The sequence below is a fragment of the Cucurbita pepo genome, chromosome LG02 (assembly GCF_002806865.2).
Source record: "Cucurbita pepo subsp. pepo cultivar mu-cu-16 chromosome LG02, ASM280686v2, whole genome shotgun sequence".
NCBI lineage: Eukaryota > Viridiplantae > Streptophyta > Magnoliopsida > Cucurbitales > Cucurbitaceae > Cucurbita > Cucurbita pepo.
In genome coordinates this window covers 6,484,725-6,511,245 of record NC_036639.1, presented here as the reverse complement: position 1 = coordinate 6,511,245, position 26,521 = coordinate 6,484,725, and the positions used below count along the sequence as shown (strand labels likewise).

The 26,521-nt window shown below is 37.4% G+C and overlaps 1 protein-coding gene across 2 annotated transcripts; it reads right to left on the bottom strand.

Moving 5' to 3' along the window:
- Window positions 1–15,116: 15,116 nt before the first annotated feature.
- Window positions 15,117–24,573, bottom strand: LOC111788051 (PH, RCC1 and FYVE domains-containing protein 1-like). Of its 2 annotated transcripts, XM_023668195.1 has the most exons (9): window positions 24,096–24,573; window positions 23,278–23,364; window positions 20,306–20,395; window positions 20,106–20,192; window positions 19,887–20,006; window positions 17,184–19,262; window positions 16,906–17,052; window positions 15,947–16,515; window positions 15,117–15,535 (listed from the first exon to the last, which is right to left on the bottom strand). In XM_023668195.1, exons 1-9 carry the CDS (start codon window positions 24,141–24,143, stop codon window positions 15,415–15,417), a joined length of 3,348 nt encoding a protein of 1,115 aa, XP_023523963.1. In that variant the 5' UTR covers window positions 24,144–24,573; the 3' UTR covers window positions 15,117–15,414. The 2 variants fall into 2 exon arrangements, with proteins under 2 accessions (XP_023523963.1, XP_023523964.1); XM_023668196.1 differs by lacking the exons at window positions 20,306–20,395; window positions 23,278–23,364; window positions 24,096–24,573 and having other exon boundaries at window positions 17,184–19,257.
- Window positions 24,574–26,521: the final 1,948 nt, after the last annotated feature.

Here is a 26,521-nt window from a genome sequence, read left to right as displayed (position 1 = left end):
GCTCAGCGCAAACGGCAGCTGTTCGGTTCAGCTCCCCTGTTTTCAGCTCGATATCCTCTGTTTCGACCGTCCCAGACCTGTTTTCGGCCCTGATTAAGGTATCTAAGGCCGTTTTAGAGCCGTATTTCACATTTATTGAATTATTGGTAAATTAATTGTGAAATACTAACGGAAAGTGGTGAACAGTATGATAGAAAAATAACTTAAGACCTCATAAGCATAAGACTATGTTCATGGTCGCAGATGAACTAAGAGTCCCACGACGCTCACCGCATGACGTGGCACGCTCTGCTTCTACCACGTGGCACGCAGCAGCGCAGGCAGTCCCTCGACTCGGCTCGGCGCAAACGACAGCTGTTCGGTTCAGCTCCCCTGTTTTCAGCTCGATATCCACTGTTTCGACCGTCCCAGACCTGTTTTCGGCCCTGATTAAGGTATCTAAGGCCGTTTTAGAGCCGTATTTCACATTTATTGAATTATTGGCAAATTAATTGTGAAATACTAACGGAAAGTGGCGAACAGTATGATAGAAAAATAACTTAAGACCTCATAAGCATAAGACTATGTTCATGGTCGCAGATGAACTAAGAATCCCAAGACGAACGTCCTTGGAACATGTAACACTTGGAATTATAGAAAAATATAGAAATAGGTATGAATTGAATTTGTTAGAGATGTAATTGGAGTAAATTAGATTTAATAAAATCATTATCTAATGAGATATTATTAATTTAAATCCTAAATCTTGGTTGTAGAATTTAATGAAGTAGATTTATCTTTTTAAAGATTTTTCTATGATAATTTAGAATTATCAAATCTGAATTTAAAATTAGAAAATTGTTTGAGAAATTGGAAAGAAGTTTATATTTTTCTCTAAATTTCCTTCCCTTCTAAGCGGTCCATATTGTTCTCATTAAAAAAACATCATTATTTTTTTGGATTACACATGGCCCGTGAGCGATACTTGAAAATTTTGGTAAATTTTTAAACCATTTGGTTGCATTAAGAATATTATTGCTGATCGTCAACAAGGCAAGGGACCCTTCATATATTTACTATTTTAGATCTTGAAAATTAATGATTATCCGGAGAGGGAGAAGTTAGCTTTTACAAAGAAGATAATTGGAGGAAGAAAGTTTGAGGGTGATCATATAAATTAAACTGTTGAAAGGAAGAAGATGATAAGAGGATTGGGAAGCCATAGAGAAGAAAGGATCAGACTTATTAAGAATATTTGCTAAAATCACTCTCCGCAGTAAAAGTTGTCTATTTATAATAATTTACATAATAGAAAATTATGGTAAATTACAAATGAAAGTTGTCTATTTATAATAATTTACATAATAGAAAATTATGGTAAATTACAAATGATACGAGAACTAGATATTTGCTTATAATAAAATGACAAATATGATGTCTCGTAATGGAAGACAAATATCTAGATATTCTTATATAATGATACATATGTTAAACCATAATTCAAAGCTAAATATCGTTAACACTACAGACCATGATAGAGTTTGTGAATTTTACCAAATTGATAGATTTCTACGAGGCGAATCCAATGGAGCAAGTTTTGTTAAGTTTCATGGAGAATCAAGGAAGATATCGACTTTGTAATCATTTCCCCTCTTGACTTTCTCCCTTCACTCGATTTAAACGTCTTCAAGCTCCCTTCGCTCGATTTATTTATTATTATCATTTACAAAAAGAAAAAAAAATCTATATTCCAAATATTCAAATTGGGGCATTACAATTGCATGCCAAAAGATCAATATGCTCCTCACGTGAGTACTAAATGCTACCCGCTATAGGAAGATTTTCATCCTGCTATATGCTATACGAAGATTTCTGCCATGCTAAAACTTTGATTTCAGAAACTAAGAGTTAGGTGATATATAAATTTAAATCCGCATAAAGAAAACTATTATAAGATTAGGACACCAAAGCTAGAATAGTTTCACTCATGTCAAGACGTTTTTAGTGAATCGAGCACCCATGGATCAAGAGTTATGGTCAAAGAATTGAACTTTAGTACCCATAGATTATGATTAGCCTCATGAGCTAGTCTAGAAAGTCTAGAAAACAAGAACTTACGTTATAACCATTAAGATGTCGTTAAGTACCTAGTTTACTACCACGACATTCAGGAGAACTTGAGATAGCTTATCATGCCTATTAGTAGTCATGAATGTTATCACTAGAGCCAAGATCATTTTCTATTCCCTTTGGTACGTTATTAGTTCTATTAGGGACATAAACTCAGACCTAATAGTACCCGTTCTTAGTCTCTGGTCTAGTTTTTGTTTTAGTTAGGTGATAGTTTTTGTTTGTATTTTGGTTGTATCTCGATCCCTAGTCGGGGTCGTATATTTAACTCAAATGGTACTTTTGAAATGTAACTTTCCACACAAGAAATGGTTGAAAATGGAAAGTAAAGAGAGTAGAGAAATGGAAGTGGGTAAAGTAAAAAGGCATTTACTGAGCTATTTATATATAGCCCAATAGGGGTGAAACAAAAATGGAAACACAAATTCAGGATCAAAGCAAAGACAAAACAATATATTGACATCATCATACGTCACCCAACACAAAATAAATCATTATTTATTGATATGTAATATGTCTTGTCGTTCTTGTCACCTCCAACAGTTGAAAAGGTAATTTTGTTTTTACACGCATTCAATCTTCTTTCACTCTCGACCATGTTCATGCACATTCATTCCATAATTCTTCATCCCTTTTTATTCTTAATTTATGAATATATCATATCATATCACCAAAAAATTAAACATAACAAAAGAGATACAGACATTGATTCACATTTCATTTCATTATCCATGAAACGGTCGAGGTCCACTGCTAGTAAACATTATTCTCTTTGGACTTTCCTTCAAGGCTTTAAGAGAAAGTTTCGACACTGTTATAGGTGTTTTGTTTTCCTTTCCAACCAATGTGGGACATCATAGTCCACCCCTTTTGGGGCCCAGTGTCTGTACTGACACACTGCTTTGTGACTACCCCTTTCGGGGAACAGCGAGAAGGCTGACACATCGTCCAGTGTCTGGCTCTGATACCAATTGTAACGGCCCAAGTCCACTGCTAGCAAATATTGTCCTCCTTTCGAACTTCCCATCAAGGCTTTAAAATTCGTCTGCTAGGAGAAAGTTTCCACGCCCTTGTAAATGGTATTTTGTTCTCCTCCCCAACCAAGGTGGGACATCTGAATCCATTATAACCATCCATAACCGAAAAAGTAAGAAAAAAACTCATAAATAAAAGTCTATTAATATACAAAATTCATTCCTTCTCCATTTCCATCAATAACATTTTCTTCTCCAAAAAAGAAATATAAAAAAGGTTGGTGTCAAGGGGAGCAAGGATAGTAGTGGAAGGGGATAATGCCATTGTGTTTGATGGAAGGGCCAGATGGAGGAACTGGGAAGGCCTTTGGAAGGAAGCCATTGACAAGGCTTGGAGAATTGCTTCTAAATTTGAGAGGTTTTTCATTGAAGAGGTGGTTGAATCTTGAGGCATGGGTGAAGCCCACGCAGAGAAGCAGCATTAGCAACCATATTGCCACCAAAACTTCACGTCCGTTTCCCATTGAAGAAGAAAAGGATTTTAGTATGAGTATATATAAAGAAGAAGAGATTTAGAGAGGAGAAATGGGGAAGATAGAAGAAGACAATGTGGGTGCTTGTGGGTGTTATGGGGCAACAGGGGTTTATTAAAACAAAGAATTTCAGGGTATGGGCATGATCCATGAGAGAGACCATTTTAATTATATAGAGAAGAAAAAAGAGTAGAGGTTTAGGGAAGTGATTTGAAAGGCTATAAAATAATAGAGTGAGGATGATGTGTATCAAGTTGTCCCTTGTTTGCTTGATACCAAATTACTTTAAAAAACCAGACGCTTCGAGTATACATAGTTCGTGATAATGGCGATACAAATTTGGATTGGTTGACTTGCTTGTTAATGGGAGTGAATGTAACACAATCGCTCTGCAAAATCTTGAGAAAGTATGGTTGTGACAGGTAGGAGACGAGATAATTTGATGCCAAATTAAATTCAACCCATCTTTTGACCTTTTTATTTAGCTTGATTTGTCAATTTCATCCAATCAAACATAAAATTAAAAAAATATAAATATTGATGACTAGTTATGAGTTCTCTTAAATTTGTTGCTAGGTTAGAGTATTTTCATGGTTTGGTTTAGCCATTTTTGTGGCTTCACCTTCAAGCTTTTGTTGGTTGAATTTAGTGATGAGGACCTAACATTCCAATATATATTATTTTTTGGATTTGGTTACTAGAATATTTTCTAATAATTTTTAGGATTTTGTGGGTAATTTTTATTCTATTCAAACCGAATATGAAAATTCGATTTTAATTTCACTTATGTTTTTCATTCTTAGCATAGTATCAGAGCTTCTCAATCTTAACCGATAATAAATAATAATACTATGAAAATTTAAAACATAACATCAAAATGTTCGATCTAAGCCAACTCCAAATGAAAGTAATTTTAAGGATGATGTTAACAGCTGAGAGACATGTAGGCCCAAGAGAATCCTGCGTACTTAGATTAATCTTTTTAAATTTAATTCCTAGATAGAAAAAGAAATCCTCTTTCAATTCTTATCTTAAAATAAATATGGAAGCCGGAGGTAAATAGATGCTACAAATAGGTTATTATGATTTCAATTGAAGTATGTCCAACTCAGTCTTTATTCTTTTTTTAAAACCTGATACGTTTATCTAAGGATGTACATTCAACCCGACAACCTAACAACTTGGATCAACTCAATCCAGACTATAAAGGTTGGGTTGGTGTCTACCGGTGACCAGTGAAGCGCAACTTGGCAAGGCAGCGACATGCGTCAGACATTGATTGGAGCTACACGTGGGATGACGACTGGAGCAATGCGGCCCCAGCAAAATGGAGACACGTGTCCCCTACGTACCCTAACCGGTTCCAGATCTGCAAGTAGATCCGACTCGACACACAACCCGTCGGCCTAAACCAACCCGCGGGCCACCCGAGTGAATTGAACCATTGACCCGAATCAAACCAAACCAGAGTGCCTGACCCGTGATTGCAGAACCTCCGCCCGCTTATGGTACTCGCGCGTGCCGCTTGCGATTAGGAGTTTTCCCTACGCATGAGGGCGCGTGGCCGACGTATGTAAGGCTCTTTTTAACCTGTTTGACTTATGTTTGCCCGATTTTCGTCTCGATTCCAATTCTAACAATGTTTTTATGTGAATAGAGACTTAATTTAGAAAAATCAATAGTTTTGGACACCCTACTTGCATAGAAACGCTAGTGAAAGGGCACGCATCAACCATGTAAGTCACCACACAAAATTTAGGAAGAAATACTTATAGGAATCGCTCTCGTATGCATGCATGCTAGAATAATTACCTTAGTTGACTAGATTTTTCCATGTTATGAGCTTAGGTGGCATATTGTATGTACTATGAAAAGTTAACCATGGTTTATGCTTCCACTTAGTATGTATCTACTTATGCATGATGAAAGGAGGATGAGAAAATTGTGAACTCTGCGTTCCGGGTGATGATGGATGTTATGGCCCCGTTGAGCATGTTTGATATATCTAGTTCTTGATGTTTGCACACTAGGTTAATGCTTGTTGTTTGCACACTATGATAATGTTTAGGAATCGTTATAATGATAAGCCTCGGGATTCATGGTTAGAGTGACAAGTCACTGAGTTTAGATCTATGCCTTCCCTAGGAGTCTAACAGATCACCACAGCAAGTGAAGTACCTTAGAAGTGTTCTTAGCCTGCAAGTTGTGTGAACAGAATCTATAGCTTCGTGGGAGAACTAGAGGTTTCTGATCAGTTATCACTGCTCCTATCCATTTCGCATGGAAAATGTGTCCCCACATCGTACAACCCATTAGCTACATGGGAACGGCTTGGGTCACGACTGTCCGAATAATTTGATTAGGTCAAAATAGTTAGAGTATTTTTAGATATTTAGTTTAAATATTTTGGAAGATTTGTTTACCATATATGTTTCCAACATTTGTGGTTAATTTCTATTTATGGTTATTTGTAAAGTTATAAAAGTTGAGTATTCAATAATATTATCACTCCAAACTTCAATTGTTTATGTTTCTGGTTAGTTATTCCTCTGTTCGGTCAAAACTCAACCATTGGTATTAGAGCTGCAATGTTTGAGTGATCAAATAGAGAGAGTATGAGTGAAGACAAAACTTTACCGAAGGTCCCTCACTTCGATGGTCACTACGATTGTTGAAGTGAGTTGATAGAAAATTTGCTCAGAGCAAAGGGTTTATGGAGTGTGGTGGAAATTGGTTTCTCAGAACCCGAGGAAGGAACAATTCTCAGGAGTGTGGTGGAGATTGGTTTCTCAGAGCCACATGAAGGAACAATTCTGACTGAGGCACAAAAGGGTCACCTTGATGATGCTAGACTCAAAGATCACCAAGTAAAGCATTACCTCTTCCAGGCAATTGATCGTACTGTCTTTGAACAATCCTAGAGATGAAGAAGGATGAAAGTATCACAGATCATTTTGCAAGAGTGATGATAATCTCCAACAAGATGAGAAGCAATGGAGAAGATATGCCAGACAAGAAAATTGTAGAAAAAATTTTGCGTACCCTAACTGAAAAATTTACTTATGTTGTAGTATCTATTAAGGAATCCAAAGATACCGATAACATGTCCATTGATGAATTACAAAGTTCATTAATTGAACAAAAATTTCGAAGATCCAACATTAATGGAGAGAAGTAAATTCTAAAAGTCGAAGGACGAATGAAAATAAGTAATAGAGGAAGAGGAACTTACAGGGGCAGAGGACGCAGAAGAGGAAGATCAACTTTCAACAAAACAACTATTGAATGTTATAGGTGTCATGACTTAGGTCATTTTCAATATGAATGTCCAAAGATGAATAAGGAATTGAATTATGCAGAGCTGAAGAAGAGGATGAAATGTTGTTAATGGCTCATATGGAAAGACATGAAGCAAAAAGAAGTGATGCTTGGTTCTTAGATTCTGATTGCTCAAACCATATGTGTGCAAGTGAAGGTATGTTTTCAAGCTTAGACAAGACATTTTCCCACATTTTCAAACTTGGAAATAATACCAGTACGAAAGTTATGGGAAAGGGTGTTGTAAATTAACTTTGCATGGGGTTTGTTGCACTATTAGTAATGTGTATTGGGTACCTCAACTAAAAAATAATCTCTTGAACGTTGGACAACTACAAAAAAAGGGAGTAGCATTGTTGTTTAAAGATGGTGTATGTAGCATTTATCATTCACAAAAAGGAAAAATAGCAAAGTCAATTATGAGCGCAAATCGACTGTTTATTTTGCATACTGAACCATCTACCACAATAAATGAAGGAAGATGCCTCCAAGTTTCAAATACATATTAGTCAACACTTTGGCACCATCGTTATGGTCATCTCGGTTACAAAGGCCTATCGCAAATTGTAGCTCCAAACACCACCTGTGTGGCATGTATAAAAGACAAGCAACATCGAACTCCATTTTCAAAAATGGGTAAATGGAGAGCAACGAAAAAATTGGATCTTGTTCATGCAGATCTATATGGTCCAATTTCACCAACTTCAAGTGGCCAGAAAAAGTACTTGTTGTGCTTTATAGATGATTTTTCAAGAAAGACATGGAGTTATTTTCTTGTAGAAAAATCAGAAACATTTTATCATTTCAAATGTTTCAAAACAATGGTGGAAAAGAAAATTGGAATGCCTATAAAATGTTGAAGGATAAATAGAGGAGGAGAATTCAACTTTGCAGAATTCAACGATTTTTGCAAACAACATGGAGTGAAGAGACAACTGACCACAACCTATACCCCACAGCAAAATGGAATGGTCGAATGCAAAAATCGCATTGTGATGAACTTGGTAAGAGCTATGCTGAGAAGAAAGTGCCTAAAAATTTCTGGCCTGAAGCAGTCAAGTGGATGATTCACATTTTGAATCGACACCCACTGTTGCAATAAAAGACATGATACCAGAAGAGACTGGAGCGGACTGAAACCAGTAGATTATTTCAGAGTTTTTGGATGTGTGGGACATGTCCATATTCCAGATGCCAAGAGAAGCAAACTTGAAGATAAAAGTGTAACATGTGTTTTATTTGGAGTAAGTCGTAATGTAGCTTTCGAGGAAGATCGTGAATGAGATTAGAAATTTTTTGAAGGTGAAACAAAATTGGACTAGGGGGGAAATATTGAAATTGATAAGAACACTGCCGAAGGAGGAGAAATCACAGAGGAAACGACTGAACCGGTTGCTGAAAAAATTGAAACAGTTACTGAAAACGAAGAAGGGGAAATCACAGAGGAAGGGAGCAGTTACAGTGAGCAGACACTCTTCATCAAGAGGAAGGGAGGTAAAATTCTTATTGTAAGCATTTATGTTGATGATCTTTTATTTATTGGAGACGATAAATAATTATTGGAGAAGTTTAAACGTTCCATGAAGAAAGAGTTTGATATGACTAACTTAGGTCTCTTGGAATAGAGGCAATACAAAAAATAGATGGTATTTTAATATGTCAAAGTGCTGCTGACATTTTAAATCGATTTGGCATAGAGAATTACAATTCTATTTGTAATCCCATTGTTCCAAGACAGAAAATTGGCAAAGATGAAAATGGTGCAACAGTAGATGTAACTTTGTATAAACAAATAGTGGGAAGTCTGATGTATCTCATAGCTACTCATCCTGAAGTCTGATGTATCTCATAGCTACTCATCCTGATCTCATGTTTGTTGTAAATTTGATTAGTCGTTTTATGGCATGACCAACACAACAACATTTTGGAGTAGCTGAAAGGGTTTTAAGGCACTTGAAAGGTACGGTAGATTATGGTGTATTTTATAGAAAGGGAGGAGTTAGTGATTTAAATGGATTTTGACAAAGCCTCTAAAATTAGAAGCATTTCGGATGTTGGGTGAAGAACTTGGTATGCATAGTTTTTCTAACTTGAAGTAATTGTTGACAAAGAAGAATAAGTTCAAAGGACGGACTGTTAAAAGAATTTGATTAGGTCAAAATAGTTTGAGTATTTTTAGATATTTAGTTTAAATATTTTCTAAGATTTATTTCCAACGTTAGTTTCTATTTATGGTTATTTATAAAGCTATAAAAGCCAAGTTCAGTATTCAATAATATCGTCACTTCAAACTTTAATGGTTTATGTTTCTGGTTTAGTTATTCTTCTATTTTGTCAAAACCTAACAACGTCCCTTCCAATGAGGGGGAATATCATGGGCCTAGGAGGCACTTAGCACACCTGTAGGTAAGATGTCATGTAGTCTCAGATAGCCATGTAAAGGTAAAATGCCATGTAATCTCATATAACCATGTAAAGGTAGCGCCACATAGAGAGATATCATGGTAAAATGCCATGTAATCTCAGATAACCATGTAAAGGTAGCGCCTCAGAGATATCGGTCATTACAGCTTGGCATAAGGAACTCTTAGGTATTAAATGAAATAACGAAGAACCATCGAAGTCCCACGGGCTAAGATTTGAACCAAACGTCCTAGAGCCAATGAGAAGCCCGTGTTTGTCTGTTAAGCTTAGGATGCGACAAGAGCCTACAAGTAGATGGCTTACTGAATATAATCTTTATACTCATCCCTGCTATATCTTTTTTGTTCAGGTGCATGAGGTGTCGGGTCAAGAGAGGGCGTGATCAGAGATGTGGATTGTCACAGAGGAATGCATTTCTCGAGGCGTCAGTCCAGTATTTTATTTTGTATTCAAATTCTCATATTTTTGTTCCCAAAATTTTTAATTGTTTGAACCTTTGTGTTGCAATTTTTACTTGAAATAAATGATTTCGCCTTAATGCATTTTCAAGTATTTTCTATGCATTCATGTTGTCGTTTTGAATCACGACCCATAGTAAAATATTGGGTCTTGAAAGGTTGGTATCAGAGCACTAGGTCATAGGTCCTATAGATATTTAGGATAGAGAATCGTATCCTTTGTGACTACGCCCATCAATCACGTGCCGCTCGCAGCTAGATATTCTCATGGGTTTAAAATAAGGAGACAAAATTCAAGTTAATGTTTGAAGAATATATCATGACTTCCTGTTGTGTTATAATTGCGCACTACCTAGACGATGTGCTATGAATGAATTGTAACCTTATTTTATTATTTTTTTTGGTAGATAATGACACCATAGAGATGCGGACCCTATGTCGGGCTCAAACTTAGAAGGAGAAGAAGAAAAGTTGCTTAGGTCACCCATGTTCCAACACCTAAAGTGGAACAACATGAACCTCAAAAGGAGGTTAGAGACATGCCCCGAGATAGCGAGAGAACTGTACCACAGGCATCAAGAACTGGAATGGGCCGAAGAAGAGCAATGGACCTAGATTTTCCTGATATGGACCCTATTGCTCAAGACTTGTCTGATACAAACCCTACTGCTCAAGACTTGATACAGACCCTACTGCTCAAGACTTGTTACAGACCATACTGCTCAAGACTTGTTACAGACCATACTGCTCAAGACTTGTTACAGACCCTACTGCTCAAGACTTGTCTGATACAGACCCTACTGATTCCCTCCCCGAGGAGGTCCCACCTGTGTCAGCGACTAATATAGCAATCACACCCAGCCAGCTGTCAGCCACGCCCACACTCGATGTGCTACAAACATTCATCATAACCTCAATGGAAAATCATGATGACCCAAATGATGCAGGAGCTGGTGGCTAATCAGACAACAGTGCAAGGGACTGAGACTCAAGGACTATGACTATGGAATCCCATTACCTGAAGAATTTCCAAAGACATAAACCACCTACCTTTAACGGGGGCAAGGTGGATCCTATTGCAGCAAAACACATGGCTAGAGGAAAGGTGCTTAAAGGGTTATTACACCGCAGGGAGAGTCCATCACTTGGTGCCAGTTCAAAAAAGCATACCTCCTCAAATATTATCCTATCACTACCGTAATGAAATTGCAGGCAGCATTCCTTCAACTCAAACAAGGTGACAAGCCAGTGGAGGAGTATGATCTGGAATTCAATAAGCTGGCAAGGTTTTCTCCAGCGTATGTCAGCACTGAGAAGTTAAAGACCGAGCGATTCATTGCAGGTCTAAGGGAGAATCTAAAGGGGCATGTTGTAGCCCAAGCATCCTCAGGTTATGTAGAGGCCCTCAGAGTGGCGATCCTCATCAACAAGTTATAGGTAGAATCAACCCAGACACCCCACACCGTAGTTCAGGGGAAGAAGACAAACCGGAGGCACCCCAGAACTGGTAGATGGCCCCGCGGCCACACTGATAAGCGGGGAAAGCCCAGGTGCGGAAAAAAGTCCTTTGCAACAGGGCACTTTGCGGGAACTGATGCATGCTACAAATGTGGCAAAGTAGGGCACTTTGCAGCAGATTGCCCTCAGAGGAACTATCAGTGCACTAATCGACCTACGATACAAGATCAGGCCCATGCAACCACAGTCAGGCAAGCGAAAGCCTGACGCAATTGTTATGGGTACACTACTCATTTTGGTCATTTGTCCTTAGTATTATTTGATTCAGGCTCTACACATTCTTTCATATATAAGGAATTCGTAGAGCTAGCACACCTAGAAAAGGAACCCTTAGAGATCACCCTGTCAGTGTCCATCCCTGCTCACGAGCTATTGGTGGCTAGGGATGCAGAAGGACATAGCAGATTTCGTAAGCTGATGCTTGATCTGCCAGCTGGTGAAGGCCCCGAGACAGTGTCCAGCAAGATTGCTACATTCCTTGAATATTCTCAGTGGAAATGGGAAGCAATTTGTATGGACTTCATCATGAGTTTGCCCAAGACTAAGCAGGGTTATAATGCGATCTGGGTGATTGTAGATTAACTAACCAAGACAGGTCACTTTATTTCAGGCAAGTCCACATATCAAGTGGATCGGTGGACTCAGTTATATATCAGGGAGATAGTACACCTACACGGAGTACCAGTGTCCATAGTATCAGACCGGGACACCAGGTTCACCTCTTAGTTTTGGAAAAGTCTCCAGAAAGTACTAAGAACTCAGTTAAGGTTTAGTACAGCGTTTCATCCTCAAACGGACGAACAGACTGAAAGGCTAAATCAGATCTTAGAAAATATATTGCGAACCTATGTCATAGATTTCTCTAGGTGATAGGACGAACATCTGCCTCTGATGGAGTTTTCCTACAATAACAGTTATCAAGCGACCATCCAGATTGCCCCTTTCGAGGCACTGTATGGGTGTAGGTGCCAAACACCGATGTTTTGGGAAAAGGTAGGCACGCAGCAACTACTGAGACTAAAGTTGGTTCAGGCCACCAACACAGCGGTGCATAAAATCAAGTAGAGAATACTCACCGCATAGAGCCGACAGAAAAGCTATGCAGATTTTCATAAAAGGGACCTCGAATTCGAGGCAGGTGATTATGTGTTCCTGAAGGTAGCCCCTATGAGGGGGATGTTGAGGTTCGAAAAGAATGAAAAATTGAGCCCAAGGATCATAGGCTCCTTCGAGATTCTGAAGAGAGTTGGGGTCGTGGCCTACATAATTGCCCTACCACTGAACTTTCCGCCATACACAATGTGTTCCACGTGTCCATACTGCGAAAGTACACTCCAGACCCTATTCATGTGATCGAACATGAAACGCTTCCTCTTCGAGAAGATCTATCTTACGAGGAGAAACCTAGCAGAATTTTGGCTCAAGACGCCAAGCAATTGTGTAACAAAGTCATTCCCTTAGCGAAGGTCTCGTGGGGTAACCATTGTGAGGAAGAGGCAACCTGGAAATGAGAAGAGAACGTGAAGAGAGTCTATCCCGTACTCTTCCAAGAGATGCCACTTTAATGGACGAAAGTTCCTGATGAGGGAAGAGTTTATAATGCTTAAAAAAAAAAAAAAAAAAAAAAAAAAAAAAAAAAAAAAAAAAAAAAAAAAAAAAAAAAAAAAAAAAAAAAAANAGAGGGGCAATTGAGTCATTTTTCCCCTCTATCTATTATAGGGGTCCAAGTGAATCCTAATAGTGGCTAGTAAAAAAAAAAGAAAGTTAAAAGGAAGGGTGGGGAGAATCAAGAAGGAGCAGCCGCGAAACTTCATCAAGAACCGAGAGAAGTTTGCAAGGTGAGTCCTTGATATTTAAAGATCTGAGACTATCCTTTACGAACCGCGCGTGGTACTCATGCGTGCCACCCGTGAGCAGGGGTTTTCTCGATGTGTGACAACGCTTGGCCGGCCCGTGTAAGGCCCTGTTTGACCCGTTCGAGTTCTGTTTGTCCGATTTTCATCCAAATTCCAATTCTAACCATGTTTTTATGTGAATAGGGACCTAATTGATTAAAATTAATAGTTTCAGACACCCTACATGCATCGAAACCCTAGCGAAAGGGCACGCATTAACCATGTAAGTCACCACATGGAACTTAGGAATAAATACTTGTAGGAATCGCTATGGTATGCATGCATGCACGCTAGATTAATTACCTTAGTTGACTAGATTTTTCCATGTTATGAGCTTAGGTGGCATAATGTATGTACTATGAAAAGTTAACCATGGTTTATGCTTCCGCTTATGCATGCTGAACGAAGGATGGAAAAATTGTAAACTTTGTGTTTCGGGTGCGGATGGATGTTATCACCTCATTATGCATGTTTGCCTATTTTGCATGAACTGTGTCTGATGTATCTAGTTCTTGATGTTTGCACACCAGGTTAATGTTCATTGTTTGCACACTATGATGATGTTTGAATCGTTATAATGATAAGCCTAGGGATTCATGGTTAGAGTGATAAGTCACTGAGTTTAGATCTATCCCTTCCCTAGGAGTCCAACAGATCATCATGGCAAACGACGTACTTTAGAAGTGTTCTTAGGCTGCTAGTTGTGTGAATGATATCTATAGCTTCGTGGGAACACTAGGGGTTCCTGATCAGTTCTCACTACTCCTAGTCGTTTCGCATGGGAAATGTGTCCCCACGTCGTATAACCCATTAGCTGCATGGAATGGTTTGCGTCACGCCCCCCAATGAGGGGGACTATCATAGGCCTAGGAGGTACTAGCACACCCCTAGGTAAGATGCCATATAGTTTCAGATAGCCATGTAAAGGTAGCGCTTCATAGGGAGACACCGATCATTACAGCTCAACATAAGAAACTCTTAGGTATTAAATGAAAGGACGAAGAACTATAGAAGCCCCAAGGGCTAAGACTAGAACCAGACGTCCTAAAGCCAATGAGAAGCATGTGTTTGTCTGTTAAACTTAGGATGCGACAAGAGCCTACAAGTAGGTTAGGATGCGACAAGAGCCTACAAGTAGGTTAGGATGCGACAAGAGCCTACAAGTAGGTGGCTTAGTGGATATAATTTTTATACTCATCCCTGCTGTATCTTTAGGCGTCGGGTCAAGAGAGGGCGTGATAAAAAGTGTGGATTGTCACAAAGGAATGCATGTCTCGTGGCGTTAGTCCAGTCTTTTCTTTTGTATTCAAATTCTCATATTTTTGTTTCCAAAACTTTTAATTCTTTGAACCTTTTGGTTGCAATTTTTACTTATTTGCCTTAATGCACAACTGTTTTCTTTCATTCATGGTGTTGTTTTGATTCATGTTGTTGTTTTGAGTCATATTGGGTCTTGCAATCTAGGTTTCAACAGTTGTGGATCAAAGAGAAAGACACACCCAAGACCATACCGGAGAAACTAGTTAAATTACAAATTTGATTCCTCAACTCTCAAATAAATTACAAATTTGATTCCTCAACTCTCAAATAAATTACAAATTTGATTCCTCAGCTCTTAAATGTGTAGTTTGTGTCTATTTAATTCTTGAACCATGTTTAAAAATTTTAAACTTTTAATGTAAATGGATCACTAAGCTTTAAAACATGTCATTTAAGAAATTTAACTTGTCTGAGATGTTTATTTATAATTTTAAATCATTTATAAACTGTTTTCTTAAAACATTTATGATATTGTGAAATCATCAAAATTTAAACCCTTAGCCGTAACTCCCATAGGTGTGTTTAATGAGACTGCTGGCAAAAGCTTTGTCCCTGTATGTATATCAACACAAACACGAACAAAAACTTTCTTCCTCTGCCCCTTAACTCGCTAGTCATGTTATATACATTACAAGTAGTAAAACATGTATGAAAATGGGCACAACCACCCATAAATTAATTGAAAGAGAGAGAATAATTCTCCCCCATCTGCTCATCAAAGGAGGTGAAACAACGAAGAAACTGACAGAACAATGAAATGACTGAAAGTTGACCACTTTCCTTATACCTAATTCTCCCCCATCTGCTCATCAACCCACAACATCTAAGACCCAAATCACCTTTCAATTGCATCTTCCTCTGCCTTTCATGCCGGATTTGAAGAAATTGAGGATTTTTCAGTTCCACGAACATTATATTTCTCGTAAACTTTGTCGCGGTTTTCTGACCACCAACTCTCTGCTTGGTGCTCCCCAAATCGTCTTCGGCTGCATATGGATTTGCATCAGCCATAAACAAATTAGTTAGTTTCAGCAATTAAGGATGCATCTCAGATCAAACTAAGCCATTACAAAACAGACCATTGTGTGGCAACAGATACGTCGAGCACATTTGGAAAATTTTAACCTTCATTCATAACAATTTTCCCCATTTGATTTTAAAAGTAAACTTATAAACACTAATTCTACTCATATGGATTTCTTTTTTTTTTTTTTTTCTTCTTTTTCCCTATCAAACTTTTCACAAATGTTTTCAAAATCAAGAATGAAGTTTTTGTTTTTATAATTTTATAAACAATTCAAATGTTTACTTAAGAAAGAGGAAACTCATGGTAAAGAAATGAGGAGAAAACAAACACACTTTCCAAAATAAGATAAGCTTATGGAAACTTTATTTACCTGAAGCGAACTCGTTTAAGATCTCTAGTTCCATCACGAAGTGCCATCAAAGTTATATAGACGCCAGGTTCATATTGTTCAATCCATTCAGCTTCAACTTGATTGTCATTACTTGGCAACGCAGAACTTCTAGATCTCGTGTTACTCTCACTATCTAGTAAAGGACCCGAGCTATTTGCTCCCTCCGACATGCTGCTGCTGCGGCTTTCCCAAACCCCTCTATGACCATAAGACAGTCTAACATCTGAATCGTCGTCCATTCCATCAGAGGTAAATTGCCCGAGCTCCATGGATGAGTTATTTTCATTACTTGCAGGGAATTCTCCACATGAATTAGGTGTACCTTGAAATCCATTACTTAAGGAATAGTCAGTTGCCATTGAAGAAGCCAAAGACACAGAGCTGTGTGAATCAGATTCTGATTGACGCTCTCCATTGGAAGCCAAATGGCGTGCACCATTTTGATCCATACCATTTGGAAGATAGAAGGGTCTCATGTTTTCAGAGTCGTTACTTCCAGGAAGGCTCATTTTTACTCCATCGGGTAATCTTTCGGCCATATCTTTAATCTGGAAATAGTATTAGTAGAACTTGATGAGAATTACAGTCAGTCAATGTAAAGATGTTTAGTTTGCATAGAACATCTCTAAGCAAAATAATGATCAACGATTGGAGTGTACCAGTTTGAAAGACGAAAAATGAGAGAGCAGAACTAGTTTTATTGCAAAATCAGCCATCTAAAGGAACCTAGTCTCAGCATTTTAAGGATTCAGAAAAAAAAAAATTGCAAGGCAAAGCATACTCATACATACAATATCAAGATGCCATTTTTGGAACAGTTCATACATAACAGTAAAGGTCAAAATAGACCATCATGCTTCATGAAAATATAATAATGACAAAGCATAGAGATGTGATACTCGAACACTAAAGATATTGACTGCATATCTGAGACAAACCTGAGCAGTTAGTGATGTAATAACTTCTTTTGCCGCTTTGGATTTAGCAGATTCCTCTGTAGCCAAGGCAATAGCTTCTTGTGCTTTCTTCTCCGACTTCTGAAGTTGTAACTCTTGAAGTTCACATCTCTTTCTTAGGCTCTCAACCTAAAGGTTTAGAGAAAGATAAACAACATAATTTAGTGCCGTACAGATTTAACTATAGCAACCTATGCATCCTTACCGTTTTACAATTTGAAGTGAAAGGAAACTGGCAATACAAGGAATCAGGTCATTACCTGTGCACGCAGCATGAGAACCTCTTGATTTAAAAGTTCGTTTGTTTTCTTCAAGCTATCAGCTATACCTTTGGAGAAGGAAAGTCCTGATGCTGTAGGGACAGGTGTAGCAGACCTTGGTGGACTAGATCTCCTTGACGAAGGTGACATAGATCTGGAATTTACTCCATTAGCCATAGGAATTGGCTTGGGAGCTAGTCGCCGAATATCAGCAGCGTTTGGACCGTCTTTGAGTTGCAGAAGAGTATGTGCTTGAGTGGGGCGAACAACAGAGAATGTATCCGTTCTCTTCCCTTGCTTGGCTGCTTTGCTATCTAGTTGTTTTATCAGATCCATATTGGAAAGTGCTGCTTTAGGTCTTGCGTCACTCTTGTCCACCTTGTCCTTGTTCTCACCTGATGGGCGAGGTACAGCGTTCTTCCGGTAATTAACTCCAGATTCTGATGCCTTAATCAATTTGGAAAAACAAGAATCACATACGCGATAAGGTTTCCTAGGAGTAGGAGCCAGTGCAGCTCTTAATGCTTTTTTGGAACTACACGAGTGGCAGTGCACAAGCCCACAATTGTAACAATTGTGCCTTTTCCTTGTGAAACCAAATGCCTGTCTACAAGCAGAGCATTGTGACTGCTCTGTACCTGATAATGATTTATGAAGACAGATAGCTGCGGAGTAGTTAGAACCACAAGCAATGATTTTAACATGCTTATCCTTCAAAGCTTCAACCAAAGTTGGTGATTTCCGATCCTCAACATCTCCATGGCCTAACCTCCCATTTGCACCCTTTCCCCATGTATAAACTTCATTTTTGGAGGTAAGTACCATAACATGATATGCACCACAAGCAACCTCTTCAGCAAACTCCCTGAAAAGCTTGTCTTCCACCAAGCATGGTTGCTTCCCATCAGCATGGGGATTTCCAAGCTGACCATAAACTGAACTTCCAACCGTGAAAACTTGTCCTGATGTTGTCAATCCAACAGTTATGCTGTGCCCACAAGCAATTTTATGAAAATTGTAGTCAATTAGTGATGGAACACATGTAGGTTTAAGCCGGGGTTCCTTGTCTCCATGTCCTAAACGATTCTTGTCCCCATCACCCCATGTAAACAATTTACCTGATGAGACAGTTGCACTAGATTGTGTCATAATAACTTCTACCACAGCAGCAGTATGCCACACTCCACATGCAACAGCAATTGTCCTCAAGCCTGATAAAGACTCTACTTCTCTCGGATATGAAATGCTTTTTTTGTCACCATGACCCAAAACCCCAAAAGTACCATCTCCAAATGTGAATAGTTGCCCCATAGATGTGAGCAATGCAGTATGCCACGGACCACATGCTACAGTTGCAACCTGAAGCCCCTCAAGGATACCTGAGATTCTCTTTGGCACCCAATGGCTGACATTAGTTCCATTCCCAAGAAGCCCGGCATTATGTACACCATCACCCCATGTATAAAGTTCCCCATCCATTGTAACAGCACAAGTATGGAACTCTCCGCATGCTACAAGATCAATTGTAGTTGCTGCCAATGCTTCAACAAGACGAGGTTGTGTTACATCCTTCCCCATTCCAAGGCCAAGCCTTCCTCCAGATTCCTCACCCCAAGTAAAGACCTCCCCCTGTCTCGTGACAATGGCAGAATGCCAGACTCCACAGGCTATATGTTGTGCATCTAGAACAATATTGGACTCTAGTGGCTTCGGAAGTAGCACATCTGTCCTTGAGCTCACGTTAACAGCTCTATCAGCCCCAGGCTTCATCAAATTATCATTAATAACCTCACCCCATACGTATATATCTCCTAGAGCATCACAGTCATCTGGTGTAGAGCCATGACTGGAGGAGCTAGGAGCACTTGAAACACTAACTCGAAAAATATCTGAACTAGTTCCTTTTGCTTGCATATTTGTCTGGTTCAAAGGCACATGTGACCTTGTAGAGTTCTCGGACCTAACACTCGTTGGAGATTTATTTGGACTAAAATTAACACAGACCTCAGGAGAACTAATATCTCTAGTGACACTATTGGAGCTGTCACTTGGGCTACTTGAAGTTAAGTCACTGCTGTCCTGAAATAAATTCAAGAGCATTGATAAAGGAATAAACAAGAGAAATTTGTAATGACTTTTTATGGCATAAGCATACATCTAAAAGAAACTAGAGCACCTGAAATTCTGAAGCTAACAGCAAGAGAAATGACAGCAAGCACAATCTTGCATTCAGTTATAAAAATGCAATACACTTAGGCAAACATCCTAGACCCAATGGTTCAGTGACATAAATCTCAATTGCATTAAAAATAATTAACATCTCGCAAACATGAGAAGGGCAACAATTATGGATTGCAAAAGTTCCTTGGATTTTTCAGGTTATGACCAAAGCTTTAAAAAACATCCCAGCTCATTGGTTTTTTAGTACTCAGAAACAAATGCAGTAAATTTTAGACAACATCCCAAACCCACTCACATAACAACAGTACTACACTCCTATTAAATGACAACTTATCTTCCATACATAAAAGAACAATGAAAGCTTTCATTCATCATTAGTATAGGAGTAGATTTGTAATCAGAGAGTCAATCATGATAGTCTCCATGAGCTTTTCCCAACTAAAATGTGCAAATTGTTTAAAATTATTGAACACTTAGAGCATGCATGTTTAACAATTAAACAATTTCAAGTAGGCAGATTACATCTTGATAGAGGCCCCCGTCATTCCATCCATCAATTTTGGAACGCCCACCGTCACCAGAACCTATTAATGCTTTCAAGCCCGCTATCCAAATTTCAGCCTCGACTTTATCCTTACAAATCTGGAAAGTCAGAACATGTTCCAATTACTTTTAAAGGTGGAGAAAAAAAATAGAAAAATGACTTCTTAACTACAAACAATAAGATTGTTCATCACCAACCAGATCAAGAGATCGTTTTCCATTGTTGTAAATCAGAGAAAATGATAAATAATCCTTCTCAGGTCGTAGATATCGATGGAACACGGCCTAACACAATTGAAGTACACACATATCAACTTTGATCAATATCGTCAAAAAATCATATAAAGGGTGACAATTATCAGGAAAGTAAAACAGACTAAAAATTTCATAGATCTTACAGTTCTTTGTCCAGGAATAATTCTCGATACAGAAGCAAACTTCAAACTCTTTTCACCAGTAGTTGAAATCCAAATTAAAGATGATTCATCCTGCAATTTCAATTCATTGAAAATCTATGAATGTGACATAGAAGTCATATGAGTCGTGGAAAGGCTAACACATATGAGCATAAAATCAGACATTGAGTGCCTGTTCTCTATACAGACTGGCTCCAATAAACAATCAGATTATATACTAAAACAAACAATCCCAAGTGGGCCCCACATGCTATGCATACATCTTCTGTTATCACATATCCATTTAAAAAATGAAAGAAATTGAAGGAAATATCTTTTAAATGTTCCAATGAGGCCACTTACTTATTGCTTCTATAGCACATATTTTGGTTACTATTTGTTTTGTGTTTTGCTTCCCCTTCTAATTCTTTTGCGTCCTACACTTTTCAACAAATCGTCTTCTTCAAAATTCAACCTACCAAGCTGCAGATTCACTAGTTTTCTTGGGAAAACCCCTGCTGACCAACTATTGCTAGGGAAACCACCCTTCTTTAATATTTCCAGACTTCCATACTCCTCCAAATGTTAGGCATTACCCTCCAAAACCCCTCTCACGCCTACCAATTCACCATTTTTAAATGTCAACCCTTCCATACTCCTCCAAATGCTCAGTGTTCATCTCTCCTTCCCATACAAAAAACATCCAAGGGAAGAGGATTTTCATGAAATCTCAAGGTAGTTTCATAAGAGAAACTTCCATGAAAATATTTAACTCCTCCAACCAACAATCTTGAAGCGTGGCTAACTTCGATTTACTACATGAACGTTCCTTCGTTAAATCTATGACAACTTCAGCCATGATCAATCAACAAAACTTATCCTTGATCTTTACGCTTGCTTCCAAGCACAAGTTTGTCAATAGAATTTGCTTGGGCATTGTATAAACTAGTATCAACTATCAAGTGACTATAGATAAAGAAGGAATGATAAAAATTAGGAAAAGAATCATTATTTATATTTATAGTTAGTTTAGTTAGTCAAATTAATTTTTAATAAACATGATGACAACTTGGAGCTGGTTGGTGGCCCTCCCAGATGATCCTTATAATCCTCTGAGAACTATCCTCTTGGGCCATCCTTTCAATGACACGAAAGAGATCCATTGGAAGAACTTAGTTTGTGCCTTTTTGTCGTCGGTTTGGCTTGAGAGAAATCAAGATCCAATGAAAGATTCTATTCGATTTTCTTTGACAAAGTTCTTTTCCTTGCTCTTTCTTGGTGTAAATTGAATCTTCTTTTATCATTCTTACAGCTTTACATCTCTTAGGTCCAAAGGAGAAGTTTAATGTAACTCCTTTGAAGTTGGGTCTTTCTCGTGCCCTTCTTTATTATCCCAAATATAATAAGAGCAATAATTTAAATTTTTAATAGTGTCAAATTAAAATTTGAACTTGAACAATTGGTAAAAATGACACTTCACTAGTTGAGTTGATATCTTTAGGAGATTTAGACCTAAACTTGGACACTATTGTGGATTGGGGAATGATTACTTAGGGACTGAGCTGATGATCCAGGTTGTTTCTCACTCAACATTACTGGTAGTTGTTGCATTGTTGCATTGATATCTTTTAACCGCTTGGTTTTGTGGATGGATTTAGGTTTTATGTAGATGGGATTGAATATATATTAAGTTTATTCCAGGTGGTTCATTGGTTAGATCTCAATGATTTATTGGTTTGTTTATAGCCAAATATCTAACTTGGTTAAGGATTAAATTAAAATATCATTTACCTAAATGTATGTTTCAATTTGATGAAACTAAAGTTGACTTACTCATCAGCACACAGGTCAAAAATATTAGAACTAAATATCTATTAGCATTCATATGAAAAAATGCATAACCTAGTTTGTTCTAACACAACAAGACTTCCACATGATTAGAAGGTGAAGTTGTAGAAACATAAAGGTTAACATATGTTTTAAGTGTGTGTTTTGACTTTTTTTATTATGATTTCCAAAAAAAATGAATAATTAATTTGAACCCTATGCTCTGTAAGTTTCAGTAGCATTCATTATTAGATTAAAGTTTTTATCAAATGTCTAAATCATTAGAGGCCAACTTGAGCATAACTCAACTAATCAAGTTATTATTAGTGATCTCCCTTGTTGTTACATTTGAATTCTCACCACCTTACCTGAATTGTATACTATAAAAAAATTATTTAGAAAATGAATGAAAACTCAATTATTGATTATGTTCCAAATTGAGATTAACCCTAGCACCCTTGATAATTTTCAATCAAATTAGTGCTTTAAGATTAAAACTTGATCTTGAGTCAAAATTTTCAATTAGTTAACTTGTCAAACCCCAAATCATTAAAAAAAAAATGTAACATCATGAATTTATTTGTCACACCTACAAATAGTTTATCATACTAGTTTTATCAACCCCTACCGATATAAGCTTGAAAAGAAATATAGAGACAATTATTTAACTATTAAATTAGAAAAACTAAACTGGTATATATAGTAAAAGCAGCTAAAAATGTAATTTTAAAAAACATAAAAATATAAAATAATACACTCACCATACAAGCATTTGCGTCTTAGCATATCACATAAGATGATAATCACTAACATGAATGCATGATGTAAGAGCACTCAATAATACCCTTCCTCTTCCTTCCTCTCTCTCTTGAGGGAGATGGAGGGTAGGAATTTGAGCTTTGCATAAGTTTCTGATTTTTCTTTTCAATATCAACTTCATCATCAGGTATGGACTCTCTCTTTTTTTTTTTTTTTNGTTCATGTTGGCCTAGACTTCACTTGTGTTGTCATTGAGACTATAAAGTCATAAATATCTCCAACTATTCCAATTTGTAACTGCCTAGTCTACCAGGAAATAAGAATGGCAGGAAATAAATGCCAATAACAAAATGTTTAAGAAATCATAATAATAGTTAAATCAAACTCACATTAGAAAGTCTAAATGGACAAAATTTTGGTTTCCCTTTACGACCATACTTGAGGAGTTGAGAACCCTTCTTCAAAGCAATTAGTGCCTGCAAAGATATTAGACCTTTCAAAATTATAGAAGTATGGAATAAAAAGTGATTCAAGGTTAGTAAAATTATACATGTTGTCCATTACCAAAATAAACTAAAATGTGAGCCCCAATACTCAAGAAAATGATTAAATTTTACACAGTTCTTTCACCGAAAATCATCAACTGGAAGGAGATTGCATTGGCATTGCAGAAAACAAGAGATTTTCATAACATACGAAGTTACCAGTATAAGTTCATCTAATCATTAATCGACTATCAAACACAGCGGATAACCTATTTTCCTTTCTGTACTTTCTCAATTGATAACGAAGCATTAAACAAACAGGGCCGCTTGAATTATTTCCAATTAACTTATATTCTGTAACTTTTTCCCTTCCCATATTGGTATGACTCGAAAGACATAAAAGGAAGGACATAATGAGGAAAAAATTCTATATAGAGGATCCCAAATCCACCGTGTAGTCACCACAAGTGCACATTTGCAGGAAATGCTTACGAAAAACTCGCATTGCACTAGGAAAATAATTTGGCTCAAAAAAGAGGTATACTAAGTAGTAACGGATAACATCAGTTACGAACCAAATTAGAAGGTAAAATTCCCCTAGAATTTGAACAGTAAACCAGCCAGCTTCAAAAAGAGAGACAAAAAAGGAAAAAAGAATTCAAAGCAAAACAACAGACTGTGTTTCCACAATAATGTTGAAACAGAGGATTAAGAATCAAGACCTGCTCAATGTCACGGTTGGCATTCCCGTAGCTAGCAAGATCTGCCATTCAATGTGAGAAATTCACCGAACAGCCACCACCCTCGCCGAAAAGTAGCCTGAGGTCCGGTCATCATCTACACCGACTAACTCATCCATACACGAACATCGACCATTACAACACACACCAAACCATCTCTCTCAAGAAAACCACCATTTCTCCCATCCTCCAAAGCTTCTAAGATCTATCAATCACCTGCAATAGCAAAACCCCAGCACCTCCATTCCAAGTAACTAAAAAACCAAACCGCAAGACCTCTACTCCAAGTCTCCGGCCAAGAAACAGAGAGTCTACCGAAAAAAAGAAGAAGTTCAACGGCAAGCCGCCAGAATGATAGGGGAGAAAAGAGATTAGTCGACGGAAAACGTGCCGACGACGGAGTCCCGGACGGAGGAGAGAGAAAAAAGAGAGAGAATCTGAGTCTGAAGTTTGTCAAAAAAAAAAAAAAAAAAAAAAAAAAAAAAAAAAAAAAAAAAANAAAAAGTACAGAGTCAAAGACGAAAACAAAACTGAAATATTAAAAAATTATTTAAAAATATATATATTTATTTTTTTTTGGAAATGGAAAAAGAAAACAAGAAAACATTTGGAAAGCAAAGATAATGGAATTTGTTTATATATATATATATAATAAAATAAAGTAATATTTATGTCCGTTTGGGGTGTGGGAGGAGGGAGACACGTCGGAGAGATGAGTTTCATCGGAGTAGGATTTTATGCTTATGTGGACCCAATCATATGCAGTCATTATATTTTTGAAAACAGTGCCATCTTACAAGTTTCAGTATTTTCCATTAAATTTTTTTAAAAATATTAAAGATATTAATCAAAAAAATTTAATTTTAAGAATAATTTTTAAATAAAATATTAATTGTTAGTAAATATATATTTTAGAATTTGTAGTACTCCACACTCACGTGCATGAATCCTAGGTGAGCTCGTATACGTACTCTTTAGGCCTTGCCTTTAGCTAGTCTACACTCACGTTACTGAAAACGCTCAAAGGGAAAGGAGCATGAATAGTATTATGGTGTACACAATATTTTATCATAACATCGTAGTGTATGTGTCTGTACTAATCATGGCAAGAAAGTATCTTGATGCTCGTGAACATACAAAATGTGTGAGGTCCCCATAGCTTAAATCATGTTATGCATTATGAGATGACATGAAATGATTAAATTATGTTATGCAAAGTGTTATACCTTTGTTCATTTCATATCATAATGCAATGTATAACATGGTATAACATTTTGCATAAGATAGCACAATTCCACCTGGTGTAACGTATCAATGGAATATTCCATAACATAGTTTATCTCATAACTATTGCATAACATAATGTATTGTGCTCCATTGCATGACATACTCACATCACAACAATAATATTACAAAGAGGCCTTCAACAATCACAAGGCACGACATGTGCAAGGGCCACAAGGTGAGTCACGTGCATACTTCAAACAATTCATCCAACTAAGGCAATAGTATAGTCACTTACCTGGTTGGTCTAAGCTGAAGTCACTAATTTATCCTTATGCTAGTCCTCTGTCATTTGTAATCCAGTAGGTTTGTAATCCAGTTCAACCTACGTGAGTCCACGAAATTGGGTTAAGGCATAATAAACGATTCAACTTGTCTACTTTTGGCTAAAAAATAATATAAATTGATCAAACAGTGGTCATACTAACCTCAAATGCTTCTAGAAATGTCAAAAATGGCACCGAGATAGTCCAAAATGGTAAAATATGGTCCTATAACTCAAATCTAAGTCGTTTGAGCCACCTAAGCCGAAAGAAAATCACCAAGCCAATATGAGATAACGAGTCGAGCTATGTTGAGCCGACGATGACTTAGTTCGATAAAGTTATTTGAAACCATGTTATCCATCTGTATTGAGTTGTGTCGAGCCAATACTTAAACCATGTTATCCGTGTATTTTATTTGGATAAGGTTATTTGAAATGCTTTTTTTAACTGAGAAATTTTAAATTTCAAATAGATTTTAATGAAGGTTAATGAAAGCAAGTGACTTTGGCTTCCAAGTTGATGCGCGCACGTCCTTGTAATAAAATAATTATGGAATTAATTTCAATGATGCCATCATTATACAACATACCTATTTAACCATCTTCAAAGGTCCGGACCTCATTGACTGACTTGTGCCTACCTTGATGGCTTGGAGAAATCGTACATACGGCTAATGACTTGGAGAGCTACCTTTGTTGTTCTTGGATGTTGTGGAGGTTTAATAGGTTGTTAGGAGCATCTAGGCATTTTGTAACGACTCAGATCCACCGCTAGCAGATATTGTCCTCTTTGGACTTTCTTTTTTGGGCTTCCCCTCAAGGCTTTAAAACGCGTCTACTAGGGGAAGATTTTCACATC

Excerpts from the sequence above, each read along its gene's own strand:
- LOC111788051 (XM_023668195.1), bottom strand. The coding sequence starts at position 24,143 with ATGGCAGATCTTGCTAGCTACGGGAATGCCAACCGTGACATTGAGCAG. Across the intron at positions 23,365-24,095 it reads CCAACCGTGACATTGAGCAG|GCACTAATTGCTTTGAAGAA; the intron begins GTCTTGATTCTT and ends ATATCTTTGCAG. Across the intron at positions 20,007-20,105 it reads GAAAACGATCTCTTGATCTG|ATTTGTAAGGATAAAGTCGA; the intron begins GTTGGTGATGAA and ends CTGACTTTCCAG.